This window comes from Xiphophorus maculatus, chromosome 1 (genome assembly GCF_002775205.1).
Source record: "Xiphophorus maculatus strain JP 163 A chromosome 1, X_maculatus-5.0-male, whole genome shotgun sequence".
Taxonomy (NCBI): Eukaryota; Metazoa; Chordata; class Actinopteri; order Cyprinodontiformes; family Poeciliidae; genus Xiphophorus; species Xiphophorus maculatus.
In genome coordinates this window covers 3,409,961-3,432,474 of record NC_036443.1, presented here as the reverse complement: position 1 = coordinate 3,432,474, position 22,514 = coordinate 3,409,961, and the positions used below count along the sequence as shown (strand labels likewise).

The 22,514-nt window shown below is 39.5% G+C and overlaps 1 protein-coding gene across 5 annotated transcripts in view; it reads right to left on the bottom strand.

The window, feature by feature from the left end:
* Window positions 1-22,514, bottom strand: part of tns2 (tensin 2) — a 68,856-nt gene that overhangs the window by 24,372 nt on the left and 21,970 nt on the right. For all 5 annotated transcript variants that reach the window (XM_023349492.1, XM_023349595.1, XM_023349548.1 and 2 more), the window contains exons 2-4: window positions 19,734-19,839; window positions 19,538-19,575; window positions 218-256 (exon numbers count right to left, since the gene is read on the bottom strand). In XM_023349492.1, coding sequence (XP_023205260.1) covers window positions 218-256; window positions 19,538-19,575; window positions 19,734-19,839 — 183 coding nt within the window. The remainder of the gene's footprint in view (window positions 1-217; window positions 257-19,537; window positions 19,576-19,733; window positions 19,840-22,514) is intronic.

The following is a 22,514-nucleotide window of genomic DNA, read 5'->3' as shown; positions in this document are numbered from 1 at the left end:
CCACCTCCCAAGCTGGAAATTTTACTGCTCTCCAGAAATGAACCGAGCTCCAACCGAGCTGAGGGCTCGGCTTCCCAGAAGGAATTCGCCTCTAAACAAAACCATGCAGTGGTTTTGGAGAGCCACACTTCCCAACTGTGGATAGACGGAGTGGGAAAACCTCTCCTGTCCATATAATGCTCTTGAGGAAAAGAAAGTTTGCGCAAAGGGGACTCACCAGATCATTGGAGGGAGGTGGGATGCATGCAGACGTCACCTGGAACACACAAAAACAAACGCATGAAAAAATAACCTGACAGAAAAGAAAACATCTTTGCCACATCTGGTTGAAAGATTAGGAATAATTTAAGACAAGTGTTTCCCTTCAAAATAAATAAAAATATTTTTAAAAATGGTGTGAAATTTTCATTAGGTTTTTATTGTTGAGGTTAAATAAGGGCTCCATATTTAGAGTAGCTTCAGTCACGCTAAATTACTACATTTGAAACATTTTGGAAGAATCTCACAAAATTCCAAAGGATGAAACAAATTGTGTGTGTTTTATTTCCTTTCTCTAAATTGAAGTGAATGGTAGCAACATTTCAAAACAAAAGCTGTTTTACAACAAGCTAACCTATGCTAATGAGCTAGCTTGTGCTAACGGGCAATCTTAATTCTTTATAACTTGTCACCTTTATATTCTGGTTTATTAGATTATTTCAGAAAAATAAAGTGTTAAATAAATAGTCATTTTCTCACTTAGCTTATTTCTGACATATCAGAAACTCTGACACACACACGCCAGTCTGGTGGGTGATGCTAATGCAGCTAAGGTTTGTTTGCTAGCTGCTAGCATGTCAAGCCTCCTGTGTCCTGATGATATAATTTCCAATTCTATAATTATGAAATTTATTTTTGAGCATAGATTGAAATCGGGATTATTTTACACAATAAATGTCGAAATTTTGAAAATCGTCCAATATAATGCAACTAAAAAAATAACTTAGTGAATTTACAAAGCAAAACATGGCAAAAATAATTCTAATCTAGTTCAGAATTTCTGTATCGCAATAAGATTGCTTAGTGATCATTTGAAGCAGAAACACAAATATATAGAGCATTAAATAAATTAGAATATTGTTGAAAAGTTAACAGTAACTCCATCACCAAGTGAATCACGTGACAGATTAGACAAAGACTCATGATGATTTTCTGCTAACAGCTAATGAAAACATGACTTAAGATTAGAACATTACATCAGACCAATAAAAAAAATTATTAAGAGTAGAATTATGTGCTTAAGGAAATGAATGTTTAATACCTGCTTAAAGGTTATTTTCAAAAGGTATTTTTAATCCAACAAATTAAATTCATCAGGACGAATATTCTAATTTATTGAATATGACTGTAATTAACTGGACAGTTCTCAAGAGTTTAGATAGAGTTAAAAATTATATTTACAGATAAGTACAGTAACAACTTTTTTACAAATCAAACATTTTAAATTAAATCAGACATTTTGAATGTACTACTTTGTAGTAGCTAAGCGCTATTGAGATTGTTTTTCAAGTGCTTGATGAATAAAGTAGTAGTAATAAAGAAGATGTGGTTTCTTAAAAACCTCATTGAAAATATTTAGCATAATCACTTTTAATCACTCACCCAGTTTTACAGCACAGGTTTATTTGACTGTCAAATAATTAAGACACTTAAAGTGTCACCATCTACATTTCTCAATCACTTTGAAAACTAAAAGAATGCTGAGCGCAACTGAAAAAGAGCACTTACTGTAAGTGTCAAATACAAGTATTAATTATATTGAAGAGCTTGTTTGTTACATGGGAAGTGTGTGCAAACACGGAGCCAGATATAGGGAAACACAGCTGGAGAGGAGACTCACAAGCAGAGCGACGTGTTTGATTCCCATGTTCTCAAAGGCCTGACAGGTCAGTGAACCATAACCAAAGGAAGCCAGAGCTGGACAGCTAGCTCTAATACTGTAGAAAGGGTCTGACACCCATAATCACACTTATGTAACTCATGCACACTCAGTCTCACTTGTGCATGCGCACGCAAACACACGTGTGTGCAAGCTTTGGCCAAAGAGCCCGTTTTGGACTGTTTATTTGGATACAGGAAAAGGGCAAGGGTTTGTCTAGATTTCATTGTGCACAGAGGGGAAGTTCCTGCGGCCCTGATCCTGGGGGTGTGTCGCCACGCAGGCAATCTGAGTTAGCCTCTCTGTTCTCCTTTCTCTCAGCCTGGGGCTCGGTTGCTCACTGCCGCTCCTACGAAATGTCAGACATCAACAGGAAAGCTGAGGAACTGATAAAGAGCTAAATTCAGAGACGTGTCTTGTTTGATGAAAGTTGTAGCAAGAATGTTTGGGCTATCAAATGATTAATTTGACTACTGTTTCTGTATGGATGACTATGAGAATAGATGCTCATTTTCAGCAAACACTTAGGGCTGAAGTTAAAATCTGTCAGTCGTTTGTCCTCAGGACCAAGTCTGGGTCCTGATACAAATTGGCACCTATCTGTACCCATCTGTTGAAGACAGCAATATTTCTGTCAAGGCAGACAACCAATATTTTGGTTTATATATGTATATTACCCTTTTGACATCTTGAAAAATTCAACCACACCTCTGACTTCACTGCTGCTTCTCTGCTTCAGTTAAACTCCCTACTATCACAAGCCTCTCACCACTTGCACTAAATTGGTCCAAACAGCATCTTTTAATGTGTAATCTGAATGTGTTCTGCATGCTTTGAATGCTTTCAAACTTTAAAATGCACTTTAAGGTTTATGAAACCTTTAGTGCCACCTAATTAATTTTCACAAAAAAATCATAAATATGATCTCGTCTCATTATAACCCATAGATGTTTGGTCTGCAGGTGTAGTTATATGCCTCCTTCACATTTTAGCTATTTTCATAACGATTATTCTGTCTTCAGAAAACAAATTTGATTGTAAGATAGTCCAGCATGTCACTTTTCATTGAACGTCTGACATAGAGAAGTTTCTTTTCATAGTCTATATTGTGTCAGAGCTCCAATAATTGAGACTTATGTAACTGATCAGACTAGTTTTGCTGAGCTTGTGAACATATTGGTCTCATTTTCTCTTTATCACCACCTTTCCCTTATTTTTCTCCTCCATTACTTCCTCTTCATCCTTCTCTCTCAGTGCCCAGTCAAGGGGCCTTGTAAGGGTGGCTACAGAGAGCCAGAAAAAACACCCCCCTCCCCCCCACCGCAGCAGATTCCATCCCCACCGGCCAACACTTACGCACAAACTTCCTGTTCACTGAACCTCCACCCACCCTCCTCTCTTTAGCTCTGCTCTTTTATCCTCACCTCTGTCTCCATCCATAAATATCATTCCTCTTTTCCTGTTTCTTATCCTGATCACAACATTTTCCATTTCTGTCCACTTCCCAGCCGGCATGTGTATTCTTTAAGGTTTCTGGGTGTTTTGCTTTAGCTTCTTTTTTTTCAGGTTTCACCAATGCTTTCTTCCCCAAATACCCAAGAATTCTGCACATTTTTCTTGTCGAAGAAAAATTGCGCTTACAGACTTTAAGTGCAATTTTGGCAAATATTTCTACAATGGTTGGGATTAAAATATGGAACTTGCTAGAATTGCAGTTCTTAGGGTGGCAGGATGTTGGAGTAGCTCAATTTAATTTCCATTTGGCATAAATGAAGTATTTTTGAACTGAATTGTAAATCAGAGAATGGATGGCTAGAAAGTTAAAAGGATGATAGCAAGATACATAGACGGATGGATGAACCTTTCCAGGCTAGAGATCCCTGAATACCTCTTTTAATGTCCTTCTTCATATCCTCTATTTTGTTTTTTGGGTCAATAAGTGGAAAATTCTCCTATCTTAGACTTTCTTCCTCTGCTTTTCATCTCCCGATTCCAATATTTCCTTCCTCTTTCCTCACTTTATTTTCTCTTGTAATCTGCTTCAAACAAAATGCTTCCCGTTTGTCAACTCTTGAAAATTTGGATCCGCCTTCTTCCAATATTCTCTGTAGGTTTTCATTAACAGACTAGAGTCAAGACCAACTCCAACTTGCTCTGGATTTACTTTATCAGATACTTCAATCCAATTTCAAGTAATGTGATCCAAAGTACATTCATTCATTTAATTCAATCTTTGCACACTCGACTATTCACCCTACCTTCCTCAAACCACCTGAGTCCACCTGGACTCAGGTTAGTCCAGGGGGATAAATCTCTGGAGACCTTGACCCTCTCCTCTCCTTTCTTCCCCTCCCATGTCCTCCTCTGTCGTCTCCTCTCTGTCCAGCTCCATCCTTGCTCCCCTTCTTCTCCCATTGCCAGCCCTCTGTCATCTTACTCTCTCATCATTTTGTTTTGCTGCAGTGGCCCTAACTCTTCTGGCTTCCCAACATGCTCTTTGATCCATCAAAGCTGAAAGAAGCATAGCAAATGGATAATGCACAGCTCACTCTCCCCTTAAAGCAGGGCTTAGGAGCTGTGGGCTCTGAAAGGGATAACTACAGCGTGAGGTAGCAGCCTTGGTATGTTGTTGCTGTGAGAAATGTTGGGGAAACGTCTGTGAGACCCCGTTACAGTTCGTCCATGAGGGAATAGCTACAAAATGTGGGGTACATGTACACTAGAAAGACACAGAACATTTAAACGAAGCCCAAAATTTTAATAGCAAGCACAATTTTCTATCTTAGATTCTGCAAATGCTCGCTTTCTAGTTCAAGATCAGCTGAATGCCTGACATTCTCTCAAACAGCTTGATGAAGTTGTCAGCTGGAGCTTTTCCCAGCGATCCCAGAGGAGTTTCAGGCTGAGAAATTGTTGGTGGTTTTTCCTTCAATTTGTGGTTTAGCCTCATCTGGGGTCCAGTCTCATCTAAACCGTTGATCTTCAGATTTGGCTCCTGGATGAACTCTGGGAAGAAGTAGGTTTTGTAACGTTGTACCTTCTTACTGTAATGTTTTTGGTTCTAAAAGAACTTGTAGTTAATCTTTTGAAGATGCCGTGAGTCATAGTCGCCCTTGGCAGAAGGAACTGAGAATAACTCTGTTCACAGAACTCTTGACAGACCTTAAGGATCTTTTCTAGGTTCTGCCTTTGTGTCGGCAGCTGAAGACACGTTTCCATTAGACCACCCCTAACCAGTACGGTCTCGATCCGCCTTGGCCAGATTCATTTTCCATTAGCAAATCCGGCACGGCTCAGCCTGGCTGTTCTCAGATTTTCATACCAACTTCAGGGGTAGTACCAGCAGGACCAGCTGTACCGATCAGGGCACAGCATGGAAATCATTTGATTCACAGCTGATTTACATCACTGAAAACTGCAAACAGCATATAAAGTTTAGCTGTGGACCGCGGACATGCTGTCTGCTATCAGAGAGCTCTTCATGAAGGAGGAGTTTAATTGTGACTTTAATGAGGAGCAGCAGGAACACGTGGTAATTTTTGCAGCAGAATGATCGTGAATGAGCAGCGCTGCTAACAGCTTCGTTCTCTGAAATAGAGAGAGACTCTCTACTTCTTTATTACGGATAGTAATAAAGAAGAGAGAAATGGTGCAGCTGTAGTTAGCTTTCTGACAAAGTTGCTGTTTTGCGTCAACTGTGTGAGACACCGGAACTACATAATATTAACCTGGAATGTGAATTTTTTTTCCCATTGTTTTTATTGAAAAATAAAAATAAAATGTATGTGTGCCTATTGGTTTACATATTTTGACTGTATTACCTAAATCCAAAAGGCTGGACATTTAAAAAAATAAAGTGCCAGAATGTAATTATATAGCAAAATTATCAGCTTATCTGAGTCTTTATCATTATGTTTAGGGCCAGCGATGAATTTCTGAGAGATAAAATGACATTTCTGGGTTTATTTTAGTCCATCAGAACCAGAACCTCAAGGTTCTCCATTGCTCTGTGACTCTTTTCTTGAGTTCCTTTCTTCCTCATGCCTGGCAGATCCATCTCCACCATCCTCTCTCCAATTTATCCAGTATCACTAAATTAGTCCTAGTACAAAACAGAAGTCTCTGTTCTCTTATGTGCATCTTAACTATCAAGCCAATCCAGTGAAGCTTTCAACTTTGTGCCAGTTAAAAACTTGTGATCTTTTCCTTTGCAACTCCCTCATCTGTTCAAGAATACTTGGTTCTCTAAGATTAGTGCTGATATCTTACGATGTAGGTATTTTTGTTGACACATACCTATAACATACCTGTTATAGGTATACACATACGTATAAGCAAATTAAGAACTTTAGTTCTGTCACACTGTCACTAGACCACCAACAAAGTGTGCTAAACATTGTGTCATACATACACGGCAGAATCCGCCAAGACCCCTCTCAGATGAACATGTTTTACATTTGATGAAAACATTTTTTGTGCCCAATGATAGTAAATAAAACAAAGTTTCGAAAGACTGTACAAAACGCACAATGGACAAAGACCGAGTCAAACAACAAGCACAGAAAATAAAAGAACAAGGACGCTTGTTTTGAAAAAAAAAAAAACTAACACCATATGAGGTTCCACATGTGGAAGATTTGTCCCACATTGACACACAAAAAAAATAACTCCAGCCAAGAAGTCACATTTTCATCTCTGTTGTGTATGCAGCTAAAATACGCCAACCGTTAGGCCTGGATGAACGATGATCTTTTTTTCTCTCAGAGTCTAACAAGTCTTATGATGACACACATTCTAACAAGGTTCTCACAGCATCATAGGTCCTCCACTTCACATCAGTGTTTTCAACTTGTTCTTTGTTTCACACCAAACCCACCTGGAGTGTTTGTTGCCAAAAAGGCAATTTAATCTTGTCTAACCAATGACCACAGGTCAAGTTAAGGTCCCATTAGTGTCTAGCTAACTCCCTATGTTTACAACCGTAATAGCAGGCGAGAAAATATCTAATGGTTGTTATAGAGATTGGTTAATCCCAAGATTTCAGTTCTTCAAGAGTGCACTTTGGAGATTCTTTTCACCAGTTCCTTACTATTCCACTTGCTGTGTGTTGTTTCAAGATAAATATAGATCCAATTCCAGCCTGCTGACCAGTGGCTAACAGAAACAGACCTCTACAATACAGTACACCCAAAGAAAAAAAGGAAGTCATGGAATGCTAACTAGAAATTCCTGGAAACTCCAATTAACGTGAATGAGTAAAAACTGTAAGACTGTAGTCCAGCTGACCCTGATAAGTTATACATTTGCAATGGTTTGCATTTAGAGGTTTGTTGGAGACATAAATCATTCGGTGAATGGTGAAAACTTCAGTATTTGTACATTTTTTTCAAACGTCCTGCTGAACGTTTCGCTTGGGAAATTCTTTTTGTACTGTAAAGTGCAAGAACCATATTAAATCTTATGAAATGCATTGATTGGAATCAGCTGGCTGCTGCTTGCCATCTAAATTCATTTAAGAGCTGTAAGGTTTTAAAGAGCCAATAGAAGTTGACCTCTTGTTACTCTCAGCACTAAGTTACCCACTTTTACCATAGTGCTCTTGTTCTTCTAACAAAAACAGCAAGGAGGAGTCTGGTGAATCATGTTGGACAGGAAAACGCCACACAAAGCCAAACCAGTGGTGTAATAAAAGACTGTGGGTCTGACACCACGGGGGAGCAAACTTTAGACAAAGCTATCTATCGCTGGAAACCAGACCAACTTCCTACAACACCAGCTTGTCACACAAGAGGAGGAAGAGCAAAACTTAAGAGTCTGAAGCCATGAGAAAACAGTCGCAACCAATCCAGATCCTCAAAACATGTGTTACGTTTCTGCAGTTAGTGGGGATTTTCTTTTAATATTTAGACTTGAGCCTAAAATTCCCCACAGGAGAGCCAAACAGAGGGAATTATAGAAAGCTGCGAGGAATCAGTGAAAGGTGATCCTGGCTCTGACCTTTGAGCTTCATCATCGCTGTGATCCGAGACTAAACTTTCGAGGCCATGAAAGTGAAACGAAACTGAAACATTTCAGCGTCCACAGATAAACAGAAAACAGCCGAGAGATGTTAGTAAAAACCAGAAATCATCACCTACTGTGGCTACAAACAGAAGAGGATATTTCCAAGTTACCCTAGTTGCTTTCGAACAGGCATTCTTGTTAGCGTACCAAAGTCCTTCACGGTTTTCCCCACAACAACAGAGGCTCCATTACTTCCCTGAAGGGAATATTGCTCCAGCTTGTCAGCGCTTTGAACTTTATGCTGGTTCTTTGTGTTGTACACCTGTTTTCTGTAAGAGTTCAAACAGCTGTCTGAGATGATTAAAGTCATTTAAATCTGTTTTTAAAAAAAGCATAATTACAGTTATAAAGTGAAAAGTCAAGGCTTCCGGCTGTAGATTGTACATCTGGGAGAATTTCACATCCACCTGTTGAATAAAGTCATTGCGGGTGAGCAATAGCTGCTTTACTAACACTTACAGCTTGTAAGATTCCATTCAGGGATGTAAGGAGAGCAATTTTTACTAGATGATAGAAATTCTTCAAAATTAACTGTAGTTCTATGGCTCTTGTCAAATACGTCTCAAATTAAAAAAAAACTACAAGAGACTTCAAGCAACGACAACGATCTATAAAATTCTTCTAATTGCATTTCTTTGTGAAAAGCATTCAAATGATCTCATCCAAAACAAAATTTGAACAGTTTGAGGCACTTTAATTTTTTAAAATGAGGTTTCTGAAGCTGAGATGTACATGTATGCATTTCCACAAACTTGCAGGACTTTTCTTATGGCATCTCTGAGGGTGGTTTGCATGGCTTGGTCATAAAACACTCCCTAAAATCCACCTCAAATGTCTATAGCCTCGTCCACATGGGAATATTTTTTTTTTCTAAAATGGGTTGCCCAGTTTGGAAAAACACCCACAACCTCACTGGACCAGTTCCAGAAATGTTTTCATTCACACGGAAACGCAGAGAAATCCCATCCCTAACACAAAATGTTATTTTTTTCGTCCAGATCTGTAAGCCTCGTTAACCATAACGTACAGGACAGGCGCATATACCCCCCACACGAGCTCAGCGGTAAACACAACAAGAAAACAAGAAAGGAGTAATGACACAACTGTGTGGAGTAATGACGAAGTTGAGCCTCTCCTCTGTGTTATGTTGGTATATAAACTAATAAATTACAAGACAAGCATGTAATCAGCCATTGTTGCTGCAATGTATTACACATACACCACATTTGGATTATAGGTCACCTTAATACATCACCACTTTTTTTTTCTTTTATTAATAAAAGAGGTATTTCTGCTGTCACTGTGTATACAAATTGGTGAAATTTTCTGTAACCCGTTTAAAAAAAATTTAAGGTCCCAAAAATTCTATTTCTGTATGGGTGTGAGGCACAAATTGCTAAACGCTTTCCTGTTTAAGAAAAAAGTTTCAGTGTAGATGTTGCCTAGAGTATCTTAAAACACATTCATACAAGTCCTGTTCTGTCTGCATTAGTAAAACTCTAGTTTGCTTACATTTAAAGTCTGGTTAATTTGGGGAGGTGTGAATGTGTAATCAAACTCAGATGCGGACCAAAAAAGCGAGCTCTTATGTCTCAGCTAGGTTCAAGTGAACTCTGGTACGGTTCCAATGCGTGAATGCCAAGTGGTCCAGAGAATGCTACAAAAATAAAAAGCAGACTATAGAGTGGGGTATTCTGGGTATGTACAACCAAAACAAACATCTGTGTTAGTGTGAGAAATGGCTCGTGGTCCTTTTGCCAAAGAAAAAAAAGAAATCCTACCATTACTAACATCTGACGTCACTCTGTTTTGTTTTTGCTTACATTTCGTGAAGAAGGAAGTTGCACTCAGTGTTTTCTTCAGGAGTTTTCATGTTCATGTCATCAAGAGAGATGACCTAAAGAGTGCAGCGCCACCACAGTGGTAAACAGGTTGCTCTAAAGGTTTGGTTTGTTTGACACAATGCAAATTGCACAAGCTGAAAATGTAGCAAATGTCGCAACTTTGGTCCCCATTCGAACCAAGTCTACTGGGCTATCAGGTGTAAAAACATCCTTATTCACTACAAGGTAAACACTAATGAGAAAACTAGAAAAGTACCCAACCTAATTCAAGGAAGATGACCTAACATTAAAATGAAAGCATTCAGTAAGGTGAAAAAATACTGCTCTAGTGTTTGTGAGAGCAAATATTGTTTTTTAGATTTTTCACTGTACGTCAAATGTTCCATTCCAACTCCTTTCCTTGGGTTCCCACAGTCTGTGTTAAACAAAAAGGTCGTCCCCTCATTTTATTTTTGCTCCAAGCAGCTGGGAGGACACATTGCTCCCTGCAGAGAGGTTTTCACAACCAAACAAGAACCAGCTTCCTGTTGCACAGCTCTGATGTTCACTACATATCTACAGGGGTCTGCAAAAAATCCAAATTGCCACAAATTGAATATGTTGCTTCTAGGAAGACAGATTTTCTTGTAATCTCTTAACGAGACTGTAACGAACAGTTCTGTGATGGAAAAGCATTCTGTCCATTGTGTATCCAGACTCTCACCTCGTTGTGGAATTTTGTTCTCCACTTGTTAACATAATTTCTTGCTTACTTGAATACGTTACAGGTGACCTTAAATTTATTGTTCGATAACTTTAGGACAGAAAGGAATCCTAGAATGCCATGTGCCCAATCAATTTCTATGAGGTTTATGATGTTGTGCTGGGATTGTTTTTTCTCCAAACCCCCAGATTTGCTTTATGAACAGACATCTCCACTTTGGTTTCAGTTGATCAAAGGAAGTAGTCTTATGGTTCACTCATTTCAGCAAATATTGGTATTGACAAATTATTTTTAGTATGATTCAGTATTGTGGACAAAATTAAGACTACCACCCAGCAGTGGCTACTTCCTTGTTACAGGAGGCTATACCCATTGCAAGGCTAGCTACTGATCTGACTGGCCACCATTAGCAACTGAGTGGCCTGCGCTGGAAAATGATTAAGAGACTATTCACTTATGTTAGTACTGGAGAGACTAGTAACTATTATGTCTGGGCTGATTCTGCAGTGAATCTTCAGAATGGATATAACCTTCTGCTACAAGTAGCCACTGCTGGGTTTGCAATAGTCTTCATTTTGGCCCCAATAGTGTGCCATATTTTGGAGTGAAAAGGCCCTTTTTCAGTTCTTCCAAACAAGCTATTATTGTTTCGTGTTTTTTAAAGTACTTCAATACTTTACTTTAATCAATTAGCATAATAACTGAGTTTTTTAAATATAGTTTCTCTAACCTTGGAATGAATTAGCTAGGACGCTAATTCCTCGAATGATTGCCAAGAATCTGAGTTGGTTTACACTAATTATCTTTGCTGATTCTTTTTCTGCTCTGTACTGTTTACATACAGCTGTATCCTTCAGACCAGAAGTCTACACAGACTCCTGCTTTTACAGATGTGGTCAAGTGTGTTTGCTTACCAACAAATCTTCCTTCATAAATAATATTGTTTTGTTGTACACGTGGGGTAAGGTTTAGATCATTTTAGAACCTTTTGAGGTTCTTTATTCGAGAACCCTAGAGTTAAAAGTGTCCAAAATGGAATGCAAATGGAAAACACAACCACAGCCATGCATGTTGCTTGTGTTTTGAGGGTTTCTCAGTACATCCCCGAAGCCAAAGTGAAAAAAACAAACCACACCATAGCATTCTCATCCAACTATCTTTATCTTCCTCTCCGAGCCAAACAAGCGTTGAAAGTTGGATGGCAGATAAAAATAAATGTGGGTAAACAAACAAAGCAGGAAGACATCAACAATGGAAAAAGTTCCTGCGAGCCAACCGATACCGGCTGTTATTACAGATTCACTCCTTGCCTCTACATTTTGTGGTTGAGGTCCATCTCTGCCATTCATCCTGTTGATGCGCACACAGGCACACAATTCCTGAAAGCCCAGCATTTCCTCCTGTTTCTATATTTGCAGATCCCTACAATGTAAACAGTGTTTAGCATATGTATGGGTGCGCTCAGATTCACCAGAAGGGCTTTGTCAACAACTGCTTCAGGAGCTGTCTCAGTTTGCAGCACACCGCAGTTCTCAAACAAAACATGTCAGTGGTCAAAATCGTCATTCTCTTCTTGTGATGTCTTTTTTTCTGATGGTTCACTATTGTGATGAGGCCTGAGGCAGAACGGAACCTGATTCTTCACACACACACACACAAAACAACTCTTCCATACAGAGGCTGATGTTTATCAAATGATATCATGACCTAAAATCTGTGTGTTACTCATGCATAGTGGATGTCGACGTAGCCAACAGATCTTCTAAAGAGATCAAACTCGTTGACAAAAAGTATTCACACCCTTCAAACTTCTTATATGTCCTCACCTTTACCTCTTTGTATGGTTGTGAAATTGAAGGGAAATGAAAGATAACTATTTAAAACTATCGCTTTGTCCTGACAGTTGAATATGAGACTTATAGTCTATGAAAACACAAGCATCCCAGGCTCCTCCTGGCAGTCCTAGAGTCGTCTGGAGAAATGCACCGCTCCCGGCTAGAACAACCAATCAGAGTTAGGAGTATAAATCAGGCTCATGTATGTGCTGCTCACAACCTTTTTCTGCTCAGCACATACCATTGTTAAAGCTGAAGACTGTCAGTGTGCTACAGCTGTTCTAATGGTGAAGAAATAACCTAACATCACAGGAGAACTGCCAGTTTTGTGGGAAGGGTTTTGGAGGGAGTGATGTAGTGCAGCAGAGAGCAGGGAAAAGGAACTTTCTGAGAACTCTTTACTTCAGCAATAAGGCCAATCTTAGCACACACCACCACCACAGCTGTGGTGTGTTGGGGCATCGCATGGTGCAGTGGTCAGAGCAGGGGTCCCTTATATTGAGGCTATAAACCTTGATGTCCTGTCCGCAGTACCTTTGCCACATGTCTTCCTCCCTTGGGTTTGGCACTCTGGTGTTGGGATCCAGAGGTGATAGGGAGGCACTTGGCTTGGAGCTGAATCAATCTGGTTGAGGACCAGCTTCTTCACTATTTTTCAAATTACATTGGTGGCTGTGGTGGCATCCAAACGTCTCTTCTTAGATCAACAAGTGACGATGATTCTCTTCTCTGAAATACTGGGCGCCCAAAACCTACACATTTGGGAGAAGAATCCAGGCTGGGAGTCTTTGTTGCTGTTTGCAAAGTGATTCCACAAAGAATGGAAACATGTCTTAACATGACACTATGTGAGTATGTTTTGTTTTATTATTAAGATATAACAAGTAATAATTAGGCACTCTGCCTCTAGCCGAGTGCCTGGGGAAGGGAGGACTGCAGGCAGGTAATTTGGGATTAGCACTCTGGTACTGGGATCCAGAGGTAATAGGGAGGCACTCGGCTGAAGTGACCTGGTTAAGGACCGACAACATTACTTTTTCTAATATTGCACAGTATGCCTCTTCCTGTCAGATTACTGACAAATAAAAGCCATAAGTGCCTAAAATGTTAAAACAACAAAAAATAATTTTATGTCATTCTCTTTAGGAAGCAAACAAAATAACAAACATTTGAATTGTATAGCATGTTTATGCCGTTTTTGTTTATCGATTTGTGTTGTTGCACCTGGTTTCTACAGGCTGCTGTAGAATTGCTTGAGTTGATTTTAAGAGTCTGAAGTCTACTGAATGCACTGAATTTTATTTAGGGCTGTCAGAGCAGAGGGAACTGATTACAAATGCATTCTATATTTTCTAGAGTTTTTTTTAGTAAATCAAATATGAATAGTTTATGATGAATGAATGCTCTTAACTTTTTCCCACAGACTCACACTCAGAGTGAACTGGTTAAATCCTATCTTGGCTGCGTTTCTTGTCCCGTTTATGGTTTTAACTCTCATCAACTCTGATCACGCACTTGGTTCTTCACTTACTTGGCAACACACACACACACACCCACACACACACACACACACCCACACACACACACACGCACGCACGCACGCACACACGCACACACACACACACACGCCAACATAGAGCTTGAAGTTAAAACACACTGCCCTATCTCAGCAATTATCAGAGCTGTCTGTGATAATAAGGGGTCTGCTTTGGTCAGAAGAGACAGTCATGGTCGCTGTAACACTGAAAGATCCACTTGCTTCCTGTTATCCACAATGACTCAAGCTAACTTACATGAGGATTGGGTGAAGGTCTGGGTCTGTGGGGAGGGAAACCAGAGGTCTGGGCTCAAGGCCACAAAGACTACTCATTATTGGCGTCACTGAGAACCCTTTTACCCGGCCGCCCCCACCCAAAAAAACAACCTTCTAAAAACAATTAGTACAGCTATGTACCATAGAACTTCTGGGATGGAGTTATGCCTAAAAGCTAACGAGCTTGATCCGGCTGACATGTTTTTAACAGCAATCCATGCAATGTTCGCATTTGTTGAGCAATTGCTTTCAGTTTGACAGGAAGTCTGCTGCATAACTGGGATGCTGGGGTCAGCTGCATGCTTGTCGGGAAAACATGCCATTACTCCATTGCTCCAGCTCCTCATCGCTTCCATCGCTTCCATCGCTCTGTTCCTTTGGTATGCTTTGGGTCTGAAGGAGATTGGATATATGAGTTTTAGAATCTCAAGACTCAAACAGAAAATAACGATGAGCAGGACGGAGGAGGTCTGTGTGTTTTCTTTTCTTTACAGAAAGAAAAAAGAAAACGGTGAGCCTGGGGAATTCGACTGTAACCACAACTGTCCTGATGAAAGTCCTGATGTTAGGGAAACATGAGGCGGGTCATGTTGCTTTGCACCACCACTATGTCCTCCCCCACTTCAACCGTATCTGGACTTGATTGCACATCCTCTTCTTGTAAAGAGAGGAGCCAGCACCAGAACACATACACAGCATGTATTCTGTCATATTTAGAGGATAAGGGAACTGACAACAAGGAGGGATGGGGAGGAATCCTGAGGGGACAGAAGGATTGTAATCACTGAAACACACAGCATCTGCAGTGCCAAGACACAACATCTGTGGGATGGCTCATTGCTCAAGCTTTTTTCCTGTAGGAACTATGAACTCCTAAGCTTATAAATTCAGCTCTGAGGCGCAAGCTAAACCTGCAGTCCCATTACGTTCATTGGTTTATGATTGTAGATAAACACGTCACTGTGAAAGTCATTGAAGATTCTTGGGCTGTGAGCAGAAACCATGACACTTAACAGTGGCTTACTCAGCTGTAGTTGAATTTCCAATCAAGTTATTCTTCACATGAAAACTACCTTGATTTCTAAATACTTGTGTGGATCTTTTCTTCTGCTTTCGTAAAAAAAATCAGCAAAGTTTGAATTTATCTAGTCTTTACACCTATTTGGTTGTTCGTTGCCTTTATTTAAAGAAATCTGCTAGTGAATGAAGCTAAAAGAATGTCAGCTTGATGATGCCTAAATAGTGACTGGCTGGTCGGAAAGTTTTGATCTTTTTCTGATCGGTGAATGCACCACACATAAGTCCAGAGTGACCACAACACTCATCGGTGTTGAAGTCGTTACTAGTGGAAGAAGTCTCAAAGTTATTTTCTGACTAAATGTTAGCATCCATTACTCTGATGATCAACAACTCTACAACTCTATGGTGAAATAACTTCTATGATTTTCTATTACTGAAAATAACTTCACAGTACAAAAGAAATCTAAATTAACTCTTTAATAGTTTGTTTCACTGAAGCTAAGGAACCAAACCAACTTTCTAAAAAACACTGGTAAATGTGTCACCAGAAGTGAATGGATCAATCCAAAAATATCAACAAAATCTGTACCAAATCAGTATCAGTATTAGATCGAGACTAGCATTGTAGAATTGATATTTTAGTTTCAGATTCCCTCTTGAAATTTTATTTTTGTATTGTGGTTTCTCAACTCTACCTTCAAAAAGACGATGCTTTAATTTGCTCGCCATGATAACTTCTGCACTTTATTTAGGAAAAATGCATACAAATCATACATTATTATTGTATTTCTTAGAAACCTGTCCTGGGCTTGAACAAAAATAATTCAAAAAAAGAAAAATACAAAAAAACTTAAAGGTCACAAGTTTGATACATCAAACCTAAATAAAAAGTATTGGTATCAGTATTGGTATTGGTGAAACTGGCCTTGTATATGCAGACCTCTATTCCACGCTATATTCCCCTCTACACCAAACGTTTCACTCAACACAATGCAATCAAAGTATTTTTGTCATTGTCATAGCATCAGAATCCCAAAAATGAATGCTTCATCTGTTTAAATGAAACGCCATCTTGAAGGGGGTTCCCATTTCGTTGGGGAATTTTTGATGATGACTCCTAATGACATTAAATCAGGGTAAAAGACGTGAGGTATTACATGGACTCAAGTCTTCTGATCTGCCTCTCAGTCACGCAGCCAGTCAGATCCAGTTGAAATCATTATTTAATCACTGCTGATTTGACTCAGACTTTAACCTAAGCAGACACTAAAACATCCAGTCATTTCCCCCCCCAGTCCAGCGGAAATGCCTCTTCTTGCTTAATTAAACAGGCTAGTCAACTCGTCATGGGCTGAATTTCACCCATTTTAATCCTTCCTCTTTCCACTGTTCCTCTATGAGTCCTCCCCCCAACCTCCTCTGCCACCGGGGCCTCAGTCACTCTCCCTACTACCCCCTCATCTGCTCCCTGTGGACTAAATTTTCCACTTGGGATCAAAGATGCAGGGGAATCTGTTCTCTGAGAGGAAACATGCAGACAAAAAACTGTTTACAGCATTCTGTTGGTCTCTGAGAAAGAGTCTGGGTGCTTTTAATGGAACAGAGTTGGGCCAGCTAGAGGCGGTTGGCCTTGTGGGCAAAGATTATTAACCAGAATGACAGGGGAGAAAGAAAAGAAAAGAAAAGAAAAGCTGTAAACTGGCTACCTATTACCACCAACCACTCTCAAGGGGAGGAAGTTTACAAAAAGTGTGTGTAGGTGGTAGTAAGTGGTTCCACAGAGATGGAGCAGATGTACAGACAGGATGCTGACCGGTGTGGTAATGAGACGATTTGTCATCATGCTTGCAAACGTAACAGAAGTCTGGGGAGAAACGGGTTGCCTCACACACCACAGATGTTGCTCAAAGATGAACATTGAGTTAGTTTAAAAAGTGAATGAAAGCCCTTTTTTATAATCCAGTGCCATCCATCCCTTCTCCATCATTACCCAAATTCACAAATCATGCAAGGTTAGATAACAGCAATGACAAAAATGGCAACCATGCTTTCCCCACCCTGCCTTATCTAACCTCTCCCTTCCTGCCTTGCGGCGATGGATATCACTGTTTAACTCCCAGACAACAAACTCTCATCAGACCATTCCTGGACAACATCCCAATCTTCCTCTCTGAACCAAGTCTTTCTATTCAACTATGTTTATTTTATATAAATATGATAATGCCAAAGTATTCACACCCATTGAACTTCTTCAAAATTTGTCATGTCGCTATCACAGACTTTAATGCACTTTATTTTATGACACAGGGACGTGGACAATTGTGTGGGGGCAGGAACATGTCACAAATTTACAAATCTGTAAGTTGTGGCATTTTTTGTGTTCAGTCTCCCCTCATTGCAACCTACTGCTGCACGTACGTTAGGAATAATAGCTTTCCTTCTGATTCTGCTGCGTCAAAATGTGGGAAAATTCATGTAGTCTTCAACGGTGGTGTCGTAAGACAATTCATCTTTGGATTTTTTTTGTCAGTAAGTTTGCTTGAGGGGTCTAAGTTAAAGGATTTAAAACTTGCACAAAAGAAGTGTTTTTCCCCCGGGTGGTTAGTTGAGATAAAATAGGATAAAAGTCAAACAACGTAAGATCTTGTGCAAAGAAAATGTCCTCCTTGATGAAAGCAACCAGATAGCTTGTCCTTAACGTCTGGTTTTAATTGTTATACTTGTGCTATCTCTGAGCCTCCTTTGATCCCTGAACTTCTCAAGGTTCTGCTCCTCTGATATAGGAGGAAGTCTTTGCCACATGCCTTCGCCCTTGGCTCTTTCTCCTTCGCCCGCTGCTCGCCAAGCCTCCAAGCTTCCACTGCCATGCCTGGCATTCTTCCTCCTGCATCCTTCTGTCTATTCATTATACCATCTCTCCATCAATGGCTCTTTCACACGAGCGGTGGTGTGGGGCTCTAGACAGGCTCGGAGCTCTTTCTGAGGAATGTGGCTCAGCAGCCTTTCTGTTGGCAGCGATCTGGAGACTTCTGGCTTTACCGAACTTTGTCATTTGTTGTTTCACACATCACCCCAATAGTAATAGTTTACTTAAGCATCTCAACGTATATGTCTGTGTTGTTCCTGAAGCTCAGAGTTGCTAAAGATGTACATTAAGCACAAGGACAACTATCTGCTAGTGGTTCAAACTCATTAAGCAAGATATGAGTGTCTGCATTTTGGGTTATCAGTGAATCAGAGGGGTCGAGGTGCTCTGGGATGATTTCACATTTGTTTTACTCCCACAGCGTTTCCTTTATCCCAGTGTTCTTGTGAGACAGCCCTTAAGGCACTCATTTGCTGAGATCATCCATTTCATTTGGAGTTCTGAGAAATAGGGCTCCTTTTAAGCCGGCAAACATTCATTTATATGGGTCAGCATGGGAATGTAATCAAAACGTCAACACAAATGTCAAATTTTACTCAAATGAAAGTTTACAAAACAGCGAAGGAATTTAGCGCTGCAGAATTCATCAGAACAATGTGGGGAAATGTGCTAAATGTTTTCAAAGATGGCAGCTGCCAGTAGGGCATTAGAGGAGTTGAGCTAAGTGCATTTTCAAAGTTAGCAAAAACACTATGATACTAAATGAGAAATTAATAATAGAAAGTAATAGAAGTGTGGCCACCACTGTGAGGATGTTTAGGCTCACACTGCTTCTAACCACCAAAATAAACCATAATCTTAATTTTTTTTGTAAAATAACTGAAATCAATAACTCAGTCAAGAATAAGTGTAATCAATGGAGTAGAATGATCATACAACATCTCCTTTCAGTGACTCTATTCACTATTCACTATTCGTATATTCCCCTATTCTCAGATTTTTCAAAATTACTAATTATGCCAAATTATTCCTGGAAAAGCTGCCTGTTGGTAGATGTTTTCACACACCATGTCTAAAATGCAGCTTGGGAAGCTAAATACCTAGACACTTTGTTACTTGGCATGGTATTGCCTGGCATTTGCTTAGCCGCCAATCTACTATTGCGTTCTTCATTTTCCTTGACGCTGATTGGCTGTAACCCCAAAGTGTACACTAAATGTAAGTATAATTTTTATTTTGTGGAGATTAGAGAACAGTAACAACAAAATCCAACTTGTGAACATAATATTAGATTTTAGAAATCAATATATGTATTCCAAATATGGCATCCACACCCCTTTGTGAGTGAATGTAGATTTCTGACTATAAGTGGAAGTCTGCATAAGAAATACATTCCATGCTTCACATGTGCCATATTTACTCTCTGGCATTTAAATCTTCCACCATTTTGCAAAGTTTTTGTGGATGACTCTTACCTTGCCCTCACACTTCCTGTGGGTGCCTGTCTTGCATACTGAAAGAAACATAAAAATGACAGAAAAAAATGTTTCAATTTAGTCAGCTATTTTAATCTCCACAAACAAACACTCATCAAACTGTTGTAACTTATTTGAACTTACATTGATTCTTTTTTCCAAACTATTCATCCCGACAGCCTAGTAACATTCTTACCTCTGCAGAAGGAGCCCATGTTGTCGATGTTCTGTCGACACACGCTGCACTGCCGTTTCTTCTTGAACGTCTTTTCCTTGAAGACATGGGGCTCTCCCTTCCCTGCCTGTTAAACAACATGTGCACACACACACACCCACACCACTGAATGACTGAGTACAGACACCTGATACTGGCTAGAGTGCAGCAATATGTGGATGCCTGCTCACAGAAACACTGAAAGAATCCTGTTTTGACCTCAGATGTCTAACAGGAGCCACATAGACACTGGAAACAGAACTATTTTACAAAACCAAAGCAATGAGGCAATGCATGAGTGACCTAGAGGCCTGTAATTATGACAGGAGCTCTGAGAGACCAGCTTTAACCTGTTCGTCTGACTGACTTTTCTTCGTGCATGAAAGCTCTGTATGTGCACAACAATAGCAGCATCAGTTCTCTGCACCTTTTGCCTCTTGAACTTCTCTGCTGGTTGTGTAACAGTCTTCCAGTAATGATCCTCGTGGTTCCCGCCCATGCCTCACCTATAATCCCACGTCTGTTTGTGTTTCTGTGTGTTAACTGTGTGGGTGCAAGACAAGAAAAAAATATGAATAGATTTTTACAGGGCAAATAATAAAAAAAAGGAATTTCAGCTGATCTAACGGCTGAAAGACAGCTGGACAATGTGAAATGAGAAATGAAGCATGTCCTTTTCTCATGTGAACATGTGCGTCAGTGTGGACAGCAGTACACGTGCTGCAGCCATTCCTCCAGAGACTCTTTGGTGAATTTGAATGCTACACCACCAATAACCAAGGGCTCAGATAAATAATTGAAGAAGTTCAGAAAAGAAAAAAAATATGGGCACGTCTTTTGGAAAATTGCAAGTAATCAGCAGCAAATTTTAACTTAGTAAATGTAGTGCTACAAACTACACTGTATTTATCTGGGAATTTATGTTGCATATAAACACATGGCATATCTATGGAAAAGGATGAGGTCCACTAAAATAAAAAAGAGAATGCTGACATTTTTCTCATAATTCTGATTTTAAACTTATCATCATCAAGCAAATCTAATCTTGAAACTCAAATCTACCAACTAACTTTGGAGAAAGACTCAGCGTGGATTAAGTGCAGGTTATGTGATCATTTTCCGTATTTTGTATTTCCGTATTATTATGCTAAGAGCATAATGGATGAATGTAGGGTTATTCATTTTGACATAGATTGACAGAATTAGAATTGTGAATTCAAAGTCAGAATTCAGAGAAAAAGAGTCAGATTTCTGAGATTAAAGTCATATATTCTATAGTGGCCCTAATTCTCTTCCACAGACATAAAAAATAACATGACTAAGATTTTCACAATGAAGACCAAAGAATAAAACAATAGCTCATTCCCAGGTTTGAATATCTCACAGATACGTCAGTATTACGGATCACTTGGAAAAACAACAAAAGAGTTTGTGGTTATTTATTGCACGCCCATTTTAAGACGGAAGATGAGACAAGAAGAAATAAATTGAAATGTGAAAAAAGTCAAAGTGACAAGAACCAGATAGAAATGAGAAGAAATTGGGAAAAGCGTTTAAAGTTGAAATGACAGTGGTGAAAAGATTTATTTTAGAATGAGACCAAAGATTGTGAACACACACGTAACATATTTGACACATAATAACATGCTTAGGAAGAGCACAAGAATTTTAGCATTGCCTCAACTGTCGATTGAAAAATGATCCAAGATTTTCCAAGAAGACTAGCAGTCTCAGTCAAGAGACTGCTAGTAATTCTGGGTTTTAGGCCGCAATGACATGTTTCTAGTTGGACATAACTCTGGTCACTGATATTTTGTTCTGTTATACCGAGTACAGGAGGGCAAGAACTTTAAAGACCAAGTTAAACTCTGCAGTCATCTTTCCTTTGAGCTAAATTAGAATCACAATAAATCCAGAGAGCTTTCTCTTGGAGTGTTCGACAGCTTGATAAGTTCCTTTAAACCCTTTTTTCTCATTATACTTGTTGGTTGTTTTGTTCCTTATTTATTATATGTAGAATCAGCAAATGCTAGTAATATATATTAGGCTGATTAACAGTACATTGAAACTTTAATTCCATTATTAGCTCAAACTGATTTTCTCAATCTTTTTAGTTGGCATGTCTATGACTGATTACATAAAGTGGATCTTTCATCCACCTAAACTTTGTGTTTGTCACAAAAAAATCCAATAATATACACCGAACTTTACTGTTGAAGTGTATGTGTTGTTTACATCTGTAAGGCCTTTTGTATGGGTTCTCCATTTAGACTTTTTTCCTCACAAACAGCAGAACAGCAGACCACTAGAACATGTTTTCTATTATCCTCCCTTTTCTGACTGTGTTCTGGGAATTGACTGTGTTTGGGCAGCTGCCTGCCTGGTGTCACCTCACCTAACCCAGCTGTGTTCAACAGCTTCTGGCCCACTCCGGTACAAGTCTACTCTGACCACAGCAACCTGGTCAGTGAAGGTGCACACAGTGGGCGGCTCAGCAGGGTTGATACCAGTTATGTCATTTGATATTGTTGGGTGAAAGGTTGCCTTTTTACCATTACACTTAGAAACAACTGAGGTAGATGTTTTACAGACTTACCCCCCTGCTCCCTACTGCAGTTAGCTTAACTAAAAAAGATGTTATTGTTAGACATATCTAAAGGGAAATGCAATGGGAACGAGTTTAACTGGGCTACATTGATTTATTTCAGACTTAAGCAATTGTGCTTCAAAATCAGTTGAGTCAACATAACATATCAGGCCTGA